We start from the raw sequence: 15,522 nt of genomic DNA, 5'->3' as shown, positions 1-15,522 counted from the left end.
GCATTGCTTTTTGCGGTAATATGATATCGGCTTCCTGCGAGTGGCCAGGCTTATCAGCAATCTGTACTAAGCTAGCGTCGAATAAATACCGTTAATTAGTAGCAGTCTATATCTTTCATCCAAATAGTTAAAAAAAAACAAACACACTCTTGATCAGACATGGATTCCCTTTTTTCGTTGTTTCAATACACAATGCTTTTGAATGTATATTAGACACATGTCCGCATGTTTGACACATGAACGTATTCAAAAGATGTTAATATAATATTGCATTGTCAAGATTAAGGATGTCTGCACACAGATTACAAGTTGAGGTTGGTAGATGGCATAAACCAGCTGCTATACCTTATCCAGAAAGAAAATGCCAATTGTATGATGTACTAGAAGATAAATTTCATTTAGTTCTAGAATGTAAATTTTAGACTGATATAAGAAAAAAAACTAACATTATCACATAGATAAATATTATTTATCAAGACCGAATATGAATGAATTTATAGAATTATTCACCTCTTAGAATACTTATCTAAGTAGAAAATTATCGATGTATGTATTAAAAGCTTTCGAGTTGAGAGAGACCTTATTTGTTTATAACGTATAATATTTATTGATTCCTCTCGCTACGTTCATGCTGTGCTTTGGTAAGGTGATTGTTATAACAAGTTTTAATTAAAAGATGAATGGCCATTGACTATGATTTATGCATATACGTATTTTACTGAGTGTGTACGCATGGGTATATTGCCTATTGTGTTCTGAAATAAATTCTAACTCTATAATACATTTTCGTATATATGGCACATGTTTGTATATAAAACACACGCTGGTATATATGATACATTTTCGTATATATGGCACATGTTTGTATATAAAACACACGCTGGTATATATGATACATTTTCGTATATATGACACATGTTTGTATATAAAACACACGCTGGTATATATGATACATTTTCGTATATATGGCACATGTTTGTATATAAAACACACGCTGGTATATATGATACATTTTCGTATATATGACACATGTTTGTATGTATGATGTTTGTCCGTTCATGTATATTTGACACATGCTGGTACGTATGACACATTTTCGTATATATGACACATGTTTGTGTGTATGATGTATGTTCGTATATAATACACATGCTGGAATATACGACACATATTCGTATGTTTTACACATTTCCGTATATATGACACATTTTCGTATCTCGTTTGTAATTTTAGACAGGTATACAACGACATAAATTGCAACAGCATGTATACAGAAGACAAATGTAAAGGCAAAGCATGAAGTCTGTGCGATAAAAATTGAAGTAGATCAACAATGAAACGTGTTTGTGTACTTCAAAGATAAAATATTAGGCATACATGTATGAGCACTCGAAAAACTTATAAAACTGTATAAATTGAAGGCAATTGTAATAGTGAATACACTTCACTGTTATGACAGTAAATAAATTAGAAAAGAATACTGTTCATTATTGTTCATGGTGTTGAATCGCACTGCAAAAGTGAAAAAATCAACCACAATATATATATATATTGCAATGTTTAGCTGTCCTCTAAATGAATTCTGTATACTATTAGTTTTTCAAAACGTCCAATGGGTTGTCGCGCTGTTCGCCAATGGAGATTACTGCGTCGGATATTGAGCAATATATAGGAATTTGTAATGGTAGCGTGTAACCTTCAGCCTTTCATGTTAAATGAACATTCTCAGCAATCAATGTACGAGCCTGTTATAATTTAAAACTTCGTTATCAATTTAGGTAAACGTTTGTTTGTCTGTTTAAAAGACACCGTCCCTCACATTTAGTCGTGCTATGTGGAACATATCAACAGCATTCTTCAGCAATTTATTAACTGGTCCCTAAGTTGACGACATCAAACCTATCCGGCACCCTCCTGGGGCGCCGACCAATGACACGATAAATGAGTTCCCGTTTCACCACGCTTGTCAATAGTAGGATAGCGATTTACCTATCGAAATAAACAAAGATACAGTATCTCAGACACGGCTCTAAAATGCCGGAATTGTTGCCACAATGTAATCATGAAATCTTGATGGTATTTATTTAGATAATCGATTATCGTAGGTCGCTAACCCCGGTTTATATTCGGTTAACACTACATAAATATTACCCAAGTAGAAGTAGAGCGTTAAAGTGTAGCAGAGTTAACCGACAATGTTAACCGATTCAATAGTAAAATATTTTAGGAATTATATTACCTCCCTTTAATATATTTACTATCAGAATCAGTGAGTAGTGTAACAAAGTATATTGTTTTCATGAATTACTTGCATTGAATAACATATATAAACAATACTATTTTTAAATTAAATATAGGGGGAAATTATATAAACTGCCAATTTCCCTTGAAGATTTGTCAACGGTAGGTTTCATTACTTACCTGTGGACTTTTGTCCATAGACACATGATGAAATGTGGTCATGATCTCTTTGATTAATCCACACCGGGGCAGTGGTCAGCGACGGCCTTTAGTCTCATTTCTGACCGTCAATGGACTTCAAATATAAATCCTACTAGGTACTACATTAATAACTCTCCTTAGAAAGCATTAAATCCGATGATAGTTTCTGGACTAGTCATGCGGTCACCCCATATTTTTCCATATTGTTATACAGTATCGTACTAAAATGGCGTCTTCTTTCCGATTCCCATGAATATTCGGACGAATAATGAAACATTTAGATATGTAAACAGGTTGTCGACGTGATATATACGTAACGGGGTTAGTAGGTGACCCGATATGGGATATAGGGGGAGCAGGAAACCGCATTGCCTGTTGGACCAAACAGACCGTATGTGGGATTGATGCTGTAACGGCGTCGTCGGGCTGCTCGTTTGAAATGGGAACGATGTCTTTTGGAACGCTGCGCTGGCTCCATTTTCTGTAGGCCACCAAAATGAACTCGAACAAATACTTGAGAAGTTTAATCTCTCGAAAACCGTTGGATACTTCGCCAAAGTGTTTTGTGTATCGAAGCACTTCAGTACAAATGCAAATGTGTGCCTATTAATGTTGTGATATTAATTGAGAGTTTCAGACTTATTAGACAAGATGTAAAACCGACTTTTTAAACCTTCTGTTTATAATAATAATATTTCTTGTCAACAAAGCCACAAATGTTTAGGCTTCCAAAGGATTTCGCCCCAAGGGCCGTATTCTTAAAGCATCTTAGAGATTTCTTTCAACTTTTTTACACCCAAATATGAAGAAAAATCTAAATCATTAAATTATATTAATGCATTTGCTGATAATATTTAACACATTCGGTTTTAAAAAATAACAAGTAATTTTACAAAATATTAACAAGCTTTAATGACTTAAAGGGACTCGCTCATGTTTTTCCACGATTTTGTTTTCCGGTAATGCATCTGATGCATCTGAAAACTCATAACTATTTTACTCTTTGATATCGAATTTACAGAAAAAATACATTTAAAGTATAAAAATAGATATTATGTTATAAGTGGGGAGCGAACCCACGCCGGTAGTCAATGAACCCCCCCCCCCCCAGAAAACTGACAACAAAACCTCATGCCTTCAAGGACTCATACTTATACACAAGGATAACTTTTATAACCTGTTAGCCTTTTGTTGAATCGCGTTACTAGCGTTTTCAAAATCGTAGATTTCAAAGACAATATTTGACCAAATATCAACATTAACTGATTAAGGGTTCCAGCCGTCAATATCTTCATTTTAACACCCCTAATGATTTGCCTCACTTTATTTCGTCATACAAAAAAATTGCGTTTTACAAAAGCATGAGCGTGTCCCTTCAAGGAATACGACCCACAAATACGCTAGTTCTCGGATATCTCCACAGTGTTGATATTTGTCTCAGGTGACCACATACTATATTGTTATCATTTTACAGATATTTGCCTACCGCAACTTAATATGTACAATAAATGACCGAACGTACGTCCTATGCATTTTTGCAGTTTGTATATACAAGGCGTTTGCTCTATATTTCAACTGAACTCGGACATAAATGACATATATTGCCATCTTTGAAGGCCAAACCAACTTGTTTTCTTTTAATTTAGATCAATTGCGGTATTTCTTTTTCTGCACACAAAACAATAACAAATACTACCAAAATAATATGAGATTACCATGCAACCAAAATACACATATATCATGCCTCCAACATAAATGATTTAACGCCATAAGTCCACGACTGGTCATGCGGTGAACCCATATTTTTCCATATTGGGGCACCAAATTTATATCGTACCAAAATGGCGTCTATTTTCTGATTCCGATGAATATTCCGATGAATAAATGAAACATTTAAACATGTAAACAGATTGTCGACGTGATATATACGTTAAGGGGTTAGTAGGTGACCCGCTATGTCTTCGCTCTCACCCGAAATGGTTTCCCTTGTCCAGTATATCCCATATCGGGTCACCTACAAACCCTGTAACTTATAAAATATTTGCTGGACGGGTACATGAACTGTCATTATAATTGTACATTCTTGAACATAACATGTAAATATTGGAAGGAGGTATTTTTCGCATGCTAATTACATCAGCTTTTGTCAATATTGCAACTAATGAAACTAGGGTTTACAAAACTTGAACATACACAGAACTGTCTTGCGGTTAGCTATTTTGATTTTGATTGTTAATATGAATAAAACATAATTATATGTACACTTAGTATCGTAGAAATCAAACAATGTACATGTATATACTATATACATTAATATGTTACTGCCTTTTAGCACGTGGCTCCACAGCTTTCAGTTTGGGTTTTCGTATGGCATTTCCGGCGACCGGATCTTCCTTAAAATCCATGTGTATTTGTTCCTTGGTATTACCCATTGTAAACACCTTAGCGTTTGTGTACATACCTTGCGCTAAAAGCCCCTGGCGTTTCTTTGCCACGTTCGCACCTGTCAACGCATCGTACTTGGAATTAATAGAGCTCATGTTTTTTCCATACCGGAATCCTGTGACAGAATGGTTTGTTATTGAATTACGAGAAATAAGCGCCTTGTTACCATAGTGACGATCATTTGACTCGAAGTTCATTGCACGTTCGTTTTGATTGTTGCCATGAGAACCACTTTGATTATTTCTATTTTGCGACAGGTTTTCCTTGCCGGAAAGATAGGTTTCCGTGTTTTTCAGTAATGACAGGTTTCCTCCTGACCCAAACGTGTCAAACTTGTATTGATAATTAAAGTACTCAACCGGATCGACATCCAAGTCAATGTCTTCCAATCCGAAGTGCATATGTTCAATACCATGCACTATCTCCTCTCTTGAGCTACTTTTAAGCGGAGGGCCAGCGTCTTCCCTATGACTATCACGAGGGTAATTATTATGTTCATTTAGTTCAACTTTCTTCGGACTTACTTTTAAGTCATCTGGACTGCTCCATTTTTCATTGGGATTGAAACGCATATTTTCTACATTTCTGGTCCGCGACTTTGGCCTAGGGCTGATACTTTCGCCAGGCGCCCGCCGGCCGTGACCGGTCTTAGGACGAGGCGGAAGTGACTTCATGTCCACATTTTGATCGCTCTTTGCAGCACGGTCATTCGGTATAGGAGGAGAACTAATAGCAATGTCTTTACTCAATTCACTATCATTGTCACTGTCGAAATCTGTCGAATACGCCTCGTCGGCGTCGTCATGGTCCCGGCGCTGCCAACGGGAATCTGGTCGCGCCGACATTGGTCGATATACTCGAGGAGTTTCTTGTTCCACATTTACACTTGCTTTGTGTTGTGACGTGACGGGTCCCGGCAATTTTGATGGCGTGATTACTGAGTTTTTGTTTGTATACATCGTATTGTTCGTTTTCGAATTGGTTAATCTTCCATTAATGTCATATTTACTGTAATTTTTTGTGAACTTGCGTTTAACTCCATCAATTTTTCTGACGTTTTTGTCAGTAAACGTTTCTTCATTATAAACGAGAAATGTGTTCGGCGTCCTGCTAGCGTTACCAGCGGCGTTGTAAGTCTTCCGTTGAACGTCGACGTCATTTTTATTTTGACGCGCGGCATACCGTTTACGCACAGTGTCCTTGATAATTTCAAGTTCTGAGGCTGTTGGCGTTATGGGCGTCTGGCGGGCGTAGCAGCCGTTGGGCTGGTTTCTCGTGGCCATCATGCTGCACTGGTATACAGTGGGTGTGACTTCCGGAATGCGTGTGTGTTCTCCTTAGATGCTGAGCAGTTCTGCATTTTTAAACCGTCGCTTCTCGATGATTTTACGTTCCATCTGTGAATATTAAAAAATAACGTTTTCCTGTTATACAGCAATTCTACTAAATGCCGTTCAATTGATTCCGACCATAGAACAAATAACAATAGTTTATAGACAATATAATATATGACACATTATGACATATTACTTATTATACTCACTTATTTTAGCGCTGTCATTTTAATTATGAGCTGTTCATTGGAGGAATTTGTGAGGTATGTTAAACATAATTTACGGATACATGATCAAGCCGCCCCACTGGGATGCTTAATTCCATTCTTTGATCCCGACTGTGAATGTTACTGTTATGCACAATAAAACAAACAGCATGCTTGGTTGCTAGCGACAGTTTACTGATATCATCATTGCTAGTTAAATCATTTTAATGTTTTTATGCGTAGCCATTAGCAGCAAATTGCTGCCGATTGTTCAAGCAGCTCTACGCGGGGAAAACACGTCAAGGATTATATTGCATTCAATTTAACAATTATTTTATTTCTGTGCATTTATGGAAACTATTTATAACTGATAATAAGAATGTAACTGTGTATTTAATAGCTCAAAACGAACAAATATTAAATGACTGGTGGGTCCTAAAAAATTAACAGTGATCAACTATCGTCTCAAAACGTAGAAATACCGTGTATTCTGCACCTTTCTTTGACAATAATCACGGTATCCTTCATAAGAACCATTGTTTTCGATAGTTACCATCTTTGTCGGTTAATTAAAACACTATTATTAATTGTAGTTTATCTTTTTTGGAGTAAGAGTGCATCTTTTATAAAAGAGAATAAATGAGCTTCCCATAACATGTTGCTTTATATTACAGATTGACAATGTAACAATTTTATAGAACCAAACTTCACGTGCTTTTCACAGCGGCGGCGAGGCCATCACCAATTCCGCTAATGGATTTATTTTCCTACCACTGCGGCGTTTCCTGTTTGAGCGATGGCCATTGCGTGACGGATGGGCGTACAGTTTGCAATAAGCCACTTATATCATTTAATGAAGGGTAATTTGAAAACGTAAAAAGCGATCATCTCCCCAGTGAGATTTCAACATCAATAATAGACAGATATGATACCTGCTGACACTTTTGTTTTGCGGTTGTCATGGATACTAGACATCAACAAGTTATATGCGCATTGTACCAGTATTTACTTTTTTCAGTGCTACAAAGCAAAGCACGAGACTGATATAGTAGGGGATAAAGCAAAATAGAACAAAAGTCAATTAAGGAATTGGTTCACTTCGATTGATATCTCGATTGAGGAAAATGTTGTCAATTATGTTTTATTACTTGATCAATGCTTTCTGACTTAATTAATACCATTTCTGCGGGAAATTTGCACGGCCGCCGCCAGTCAGACTCAGCAAAGCTTCCCGTAAAAGATGACAAAGTTAATGGTTTGGAAACAATGGAATCTAATTCATTATCTTTTTGCTATAATTTTACATGTACCCGTAGCAATAACCGACTGTTATGCTCATATAAAAGGTACCTTTATTTGCTGCATCGATGGTAACTTCGCAATTTTTCATTGTCATTCAGATTGGTGCACATGTTGTTAATCAAATGTACCCCTAGCAATAACCGACTGCCACTGTCATAAAAAAGGTACATTTATTTACTACATCCGCGGCAAGGGAACTTCATACAACAGTTTTGCCATTCTGAACATGGTTAGTTGTTATTGTTGAGGTTATAAAGGTATGCATTATAGCTTGGCCCATTCACATTCCTAAATGTGACTTGATCAAAATTTGGAATCCAAAGCGGGAGCTTTGCCCCAACCGGTTGATGGGATATTCGCCAAAAGAGCAGTTTTGTACCGTAAACACAGCATGAACGACACCAAATCAGGTGCATTAATTTAAATGTTTCTACTATGGCGCAACCACCTTTCCGCTCGTACCGATTAGTCGCTCTCTCCGTAAACCCTAAAATATTTGTTTGCTTCCACTAACCCCATATTTTCCACCCGACCATACAACTTTTTAATGCCGTAGAGTGAATTTTTTGTAATTCACTAAAGAATTGTGCATTTTTTGAAGTGAATATGTTAAAATTTGACCATTTTATATGAAACAAGTGAAACACCCTGATATATGATATAGGTACAGATTCCCGGTTCTCAAAAAAATGAAAACACTTTTGGCCTTATGATATTTTTTTTTACATACAACTGGAAAATATTAATTTAACAACATTATTGAAATTGCGGCACGTTGCGTCACTTAGTTCACGCTGCGGATTATAGATTTTTTACTACTAATAACGTGGTAAGTATTTCACCCCAATCTTCTCGATTACAGGGAGCAACATGTTTAATTTTATAGAAAATAGAAAGAAAGAAAATATTTTGTTTCCAATCGGGGACATTTTAGAGACTTTTTTATTTTTATAAATATTGGCGTTAAATTTTTGGCACAGTACACTGTCATTTCAGTGGATTTTACTGTGTATGTTTGGCTAGTGAATTCGTTCCTACAATAAGCCCATATTATCAATATAACAATGCTTATATTTAATTTCTCCCTGTGAATTTCATTCGAAAATATTCAGTGTTTCATGAGTTATTCAAGAAAAAAAACTCCATTTTCGGGCGAGAAGAGGTCAGTGACCAGTTCCAATTTCTAAAGTTTTTTTTTAATTCTTAATTTAACTGTATATCCTTTAGTAAACTCTTTATTGACGTTTTGGCTTGAATATCTTTCTTTTAAAATGATGACGAAGACATTCTTGCAGCATTTTCTTCGTAAGTATTTTAAAAAAGGATTTAATCAGACATATTCCCCAAGGAATAATTACAGTGATTTATATGTTTGAAATTTCTAAAAATATACTTTCCAAATATAAACTTTGTCACAAACAGACTTTCAAGACGAGCCTAGAATATTTTACAAGCACCAACGATATAGCACTTGTATGTGCCAAAAGAGCTGATATAAAATATAAATTCGATAACAACATACTTCAAACTTCATTGCCATAGCAACAGTGACAGACTATTCAAACATCGTAGATTGTCACCGTTTTGAAGTACCTGAGTGTATTTTAAGTGTCTTCTACCGAGATATGATAAGAAACTTACCTTTCCCAGTCGTGTCAAGAGAGACAAAGGCTGCATGTTATGAAGCTTACACTGTCTAAGGAGACATGCTAACCTGCATCAATCAACCAGATATCGAGTATTACTGTGCATGCGATTGGTAAGTTCTTAGCGTGCCATTATGGAAAGGATTCAATCAAGAGAATGGAATTGATTTAGCTGGTTACTTTTGCTTTCGAATGTATTCGAGAAATGGGCAATTGCTAGCAAGCGTCTGCCAATCATATACGCGTACAAGTGCATGCATGCCAGTTTATCTTATTTTGATGCGTTTCAAACACTTGAACGCGTTTAGGGTTGGCAGACGCTTGCTAGGAATGTCAAGTTCACTTTGTTTCATTTCGTCCGCAGTTTAGATTAGACACAATGACTATAAAATATCTCTGATATGTGAATGTCTATGTGTAACATGAACAACGATGTTTCCAATGTACAAACAAGCTTTTCATCAATTTGGAAGCCTGGGGCCGATTATCAAGGTGAGGAATCACGTGGCTTAAAGGGGCTCTCACATGGGTCACCACGGGTCACAACCGATGAAAGTTCAGCGTTGCATCATTCTACAAAATTCCGTCAAGTTGAATTTTTGGCTAAGGATTGCATCATTTAAATACAAGCATAACTAAAATATTTCACACGTGTAGAAGCAGAAAATAGCATAGTCTATAGATTAAAGGCTAAGAAAAAATATACTTTTTACCAAAAAAGTAATTTAGAAATTAACGTCACATACTTGTTTACTAACATCGGTTTCGACCCGTGGTGACCCATGTGAGAACCCCTTTAAGGCACGTGATTCCTCATATCATTTGAAAGGGTTATGATAGCTAAATACTAATATCTCATTTGAAGTTAATGACCGAAACTGCACTATAAGTAATAGTTTGTGTTTCGAAACAATTAATCAGGCAAGCCGGGCGCTGCAATGCGAGGAATAATCGAATAAATAAGCAACAATAAATGCTTACTTTTTAGTGTTCAGCACGAAAGGCCATGCGAATGCCTCGATACTAGCCAATGCGCATGCGCGAGATTATAAGAAACTCACTTAGCAAAAACCATAACATGACAAAACGGAAATTTGGCGGTTGGTTTCGTGACAACATGTGAGTTCTTCTAAATGATTTCATTTGAATCTGTCCGGCGATCCCATTTGCGATGGCATTACTCTGAACACTGAATAGCGTTATTGGAACTTGAGCTTTTGTTCTTTATTCATCTGAAATCAGACGTGAAATGAACAATTTTACAATATTTTCAAGGTCACAAAAGTTGTCAGAAATTTCGTTTCTGTATAATTTTTGATTCGTACATATTCTTTCTCTACACAACCCTTTCAAATGATACCATAATAATATGGAGTCACCAGGGATGTGAAATTAACATGATTGTATATGAGATGCTCTATGCCATTTAGTAAACTAATGACCAATTACCATACATATCAATTCTGGAAAAAAATATATCTTTGGAAAGAACGGACTCGGTTTCACTGCTAGTGCAGTGGTTAGCGCACTCGCTTCTCATCTAGGCGACCCAGGTTCGAATCCTGATCAGAATGTGAGTTTGGTTTGTAGTCACCAAGCCGGATAAGAGGGTTTCCTCCGGGTACTTCGGTCTCCCACAGTACAAGGCCACAGTCTTGCGTAACATCGCGGCAAACAAGAGTGATTCATTTAATGTTGTAATAACTTGTTTCACAACCGTTGTTTAAACTAACTGGTTTGATTGCGATTGTTCATTTACTGAAATGGCTAGTACAATAGTGTCAACGTTATGTATCATTGACTCTTCGAAGTGGTCTCCCTCAGTTACGTTACTTAGTCATTTTCAATAAACCATGTCTTCATTAAATTGAGTTTTCTAAACATGTCTTAAAGCTGCACTCTCACAGCTTGACCGATTTGACAACTTTTTCATGTTTAGTCTCAGAGTCAGCTGATTTGGGCATCAATGCTTTCAAATTACTAATATAGGAATACACATATAAGAACAGATCTCTATTGTTTGGAAAACTGCCGAATTTTTCATTTTTCTTAAACCCAAAACATCTATTTCCGAGCGTAAATATTAAAAACTGTGATCTGATCTCTAAACAACAGTCTTATACTACCGGTTGTCGGGCATTTACAAAAAAAAATTGGCTCATACGAAGACGGAAAAACAAATAAAAAGTTGTCAAACGGTTAATCTGTGAGGGTGCAGCTTTAATTCCTCCTAAAGTTCAGTATGATACTTCTACAACACCATCCAGTTTTCCCCATCGGAAACGAAGCAATAAAGAATCGTTACGATAACAATTATTGTTAGTTCCATAAAGTTTTGATTATTAAACGCATGAAGTGGCCTGACAGAAATGATGTAGAAATAATTTTACCACCAACAATGCCATTATAAAACGAATGCACTTGGCGTAACAAAAACGCTTTTGAAAAGCTAAAACAATATTTGTTTGGACTTGTCCAAGACGCGTTTCGAGGGGCTTAGCGGAAGACTGTCGTAACGCCTTCTATTTCCATATTGAGTTATAACGGTTTTGCATTAATCCTGCGATATGATCTATTGCTGTGTTGGTCCCGCACATACCTGAAGATGTCATAGTTCTGTAATTTCATACAGCAAAGTAATTTTACAGCACACGCTTTTGAATTATTGATAATGTTTTGTGACCGTTTTGTTTTCCCTTGTGGGAAATTAAAATCATTTCTGGAATATGAATGGCAGTTTTTTATGATTACAGAAACGATGAAATGAACATTATTTATGTAAGATTTTTATGGCAATAACTTATGTATTAGGTTAACAGGATTGCGGTGTTCAATATCGAAATACAAAGTACAGATGAGCATAGAATGGCGGTGTAAGCTTTCCAAAGTACAATTCAAATCCCGTTTTATTTCAGATAGCTGTACACGGTGTTAGCTTTCCAAAGTACAATTCAAAGCCCGTTTTTATTTCAGATAGCTGTACACGGTGTTAGCTTTCCAAAGTACAATTGGCCAACTAGTATTTCTTTCAGAAAGTTGTACATAAATTTATCGTCGGCAACAACGGAACTTTCTTCCGTTACACTCCATTATAAATGCGTAGCTCCGTAGCGTATCGTGGTATCCGACGATGACATGAGCATTTCAACTGACAAATAATGAAAGAGTGAATTAAAATATGATAAAGTGCAATGCTAACAAAGGTATGGATTCTACATAATTGAGGTACAGTTTACTTCTAAAGATACCGAGAGGCTATGAAAGAAGTACCCCCTGTGGGGACCGAATCTACAATCGTTTTCTTGACAGGCGGACACCTATACCTCTAGACCACTCTCACCCTCACCTTAGAGTTTGTTAATACCCATGTGGTAACAAGCAGTAACCGGTTTGGTGTTCAAATTAGGGTTAGTCTACTGACCAAATCCCTGTTTAAATGAACCGATCTAACTGATTAAAATAAATACTAATATAAATTTACGGCTAGAAAAATATATTGCCATTCCGTAGGAAAAAAAAAGTTACTTCGAGAACGAAACCTATTTATTATTCGATATGGTAAATTGGATTGATGAATATCATCCATAATACGATGGAACCTACAGCGGTCAGTGAAACTGTCTATTAGGAGTTGAAAGGGGCTAGACAGCAGGCCCCAATTTCTCGAAACTTCTTAAGCTTAACAGGCTTCAGTAGATTATTTCCATTAGGTAGAATACATACTTGAATTAAATTTTGATAAATAAAAAATAAATATTACGCAAAAAAATAAATAAAAAATTAGTGAGCTGTTCCGAGAAATTGGGGCCAGATTATTCAAATGCAAGAATTTTATTTTGTCAAAAGCTTACATAAATCATAATCGTTGTGTTCAACGCTATGAATCTTACTGGGGTATATCTACCCAGTATGTATAAAAAAAACCTCGGTAAATTTATCGCCACTCACCACGTGACTTTCATATGCTAAATATACACACAAGAATGACTTTCCAACAGGACGGACAGTGCAAGGACGCGGAAAACAACGTAGATACAGAGCACGACAGCTTAACATCGGTGATGGACACTTTTGAAAGAGATTACCTCTGCTGAAAATTCAGGTAATCTATCCATCAATAACAGAAAAACATGCTTGTGGTAAAGTTTCCTTTTAAAGTCACAAAACGTTGTTTTTTAATGTATACATTATGTTATTTAAAAAAGAAATTAATAAAATTGCTATATAATCATAGCACGTTTTTGACCTCCCTTTAATATATGAAATCCTGATAGCAGCTTCATTATGGTGTAATTCAAAAATGTTATCCACGCCACAATAAAGTAATGGTTAATCAATATAAATCAACGATAAAAATAATCTTGATGTTAATATGTTAAATGCACTAACACATGTTTGCATCCTAATGATGGCTGGCTTACATTAAAATACAGGCAATACTATAACGCAGTATACTTTGCTTCGAGCTCTACATGATTTCAATATGTACTATTTATTTTTTGAAATTATTGTGTAAAACACACTGGCGCGACCAGTTACGACCTATATATATATATATATATATATATATATATATAATATCTTGACGTTGGGGATATCCTTTTATTAGAACACTTCCTTATGTGCCGACAAGATTGACTTAGCAAATTGAATTAATATAAATTTCTTTACAATCGTTGTAAGATAAATTAAGATATGGGCATTAATATTATAGCCGACAAAATGATTTATTTTCATTAGAAATTCAATTTCGATAATATATAAATATTATAAAATACAGGTGTACGAGAAATATATGTTTTATAACTCGGACCAATAACAATCATACTCCAAAATTATAAGAACTAATTTATTGATCGGATAAGACCAATTTTAGTGTTTGTGAATAGGCATTTATGTAGTTCAGGCCCAGCACCGCCGAGCGACCACTTTGATTTGATAAATTCATATTAAATAACATAAACCGACTTAGTGTTCAAAATAAGGCTCTGTCTACTAGCCCAGAAACTGTTAAAATAAACCGATTTACTTGACTAAAATTAATACCAATATAAATGTACGGCGAGAAAAATACTGCCATTCCGTAGAAAAAAAAAATGTTATACACATATCATCTATAAGGTACAGGTTAAAAAGAATTAAATCGATAAACAAATTGGTCTACGTAATGGACGCCTAAAAGACAATATTACATAGCGTTTCCTTTTTTATATACTTTTTGGAAGTTCGTATAGATTTTTCGGTGAAATATAAAATATATTTTACCGTTTCAATCATCAGAAACAAAAATTTGATATTTTTCATTGCTTTGAGATTTTAGCCCCCTCTCACGTCCAATTTAAACATTCGCTCGCACAGAGCTAGGGCGTCAGTTCCACAATTTGGCCTACATTTCCGAAAAAAACCTATTACTGTCATTAAATTCCTTTTGAGGCATATATTAAAAATATTTACGTTTGAATGTTAGATCATTACAATTTTCACCTAGTGAACACCAAAAAATGTAATAATGATAGATTTTGATGCTCACAATGAGCAATAAAATGCGATCTTACACTGAAACAAACAAGTCTCCGCTATAGTATCCATGTCTTTGTGTTTGACATTACGCATGCGGACAATGTTTTGAATCATGCAATGGAAACAATTGGAATTCGTATGTAGTCATTTTGTATTCATTTCATTCAAACTCACAAAGTGCGAATGTGTACATACATTTTAAATACATATTTAAGCTATACACAAAACATTTAATTTCATTACAATATTTGAATAGTTTACCTTGCCGTAATTTAAAAAGAGATGCTTTCTTACTTTATAGTAAAACGAAATCCATACCTGTATGACAGCAAGAAACAATTCACACCAGCAGCCAACTCCGATATTTCACACGACTTCTGATATACTGGCATAACATGCACTGACTCCGAGAGAAAAGCCAACGCGACAAGCTATGTTTTGCGACCAATACTTTGCTAGCATTTCCGCATGACACATTTCCAGGAAAACTCATTTGTTGGTAATTTAACGAAGAAATTGTTGTTGTATAACTTCTTTTATTTCACGATCGATTGACTTTTTATGTCTCAAAAGTCAAATCTTTCGTAACACCAATATAAGGCCAATATAAATTAATTGCTAGATTTT

At 35.5% G+C, this 15,522-nt stretch overlaps 1 protein-coding gene across 1 annotated transcript; it reads right to left on the bottom strand.

The window, feature by feature from the left end:
- Positions 1-3,872: 3,872 nt before the first annotated feature.
- Positions 3,873-15,275, bottom strand: LOC128233909 (uncharacterized). The gene is made up of 2 exons (XM_052947787.1): positions 15,214-15,275; positions 3,873-6,284 (listed from the first exon to the last, which is right to left on the bottom strand). Exon 2 carries the CDS (start codon positions 6,171-6,173, stop codon positions 4,761-4,763), a length of 1,413 nt encoding a protein of 470 aa, XP_052803747.1. The 5' UTR covers positions 6,174-6,284; positions 15,214-15,275; the 3' UTR covers positions 3,873-4,760.
- Between the last annotated feature and the right edge of the window lie 247 nt (positions 15,276-15,522).

This window comes from Mya arenaria, chromosome 5, assembly GCF_026914265.1.
Source record: "Mya arenaria isolate MELC-2E11 chromosome 5, ASM2691426v1".
Classification (NCBI taxonomy): Eukaryota; Metazoa; Mollusca; class Bivalvia; order Myida; family Myidae; genus Mya; species Mya arenaria.
The sequence above is the reverse complement of the archived record's forward strand: the minus strand, read 5'-3'. Positions and strand labels throughout refer to the sequence as shown.

Bases quoted from the DNA above. Each gene is read 5' to 3' on its own strand.
- LOC128233909 (XM_052947787.1), bottom strand. From the start codon at position 6,173: ATGATGGCCACGAGAAACCAGCCCAACGGCTGCTACGCCCGCCAGACG.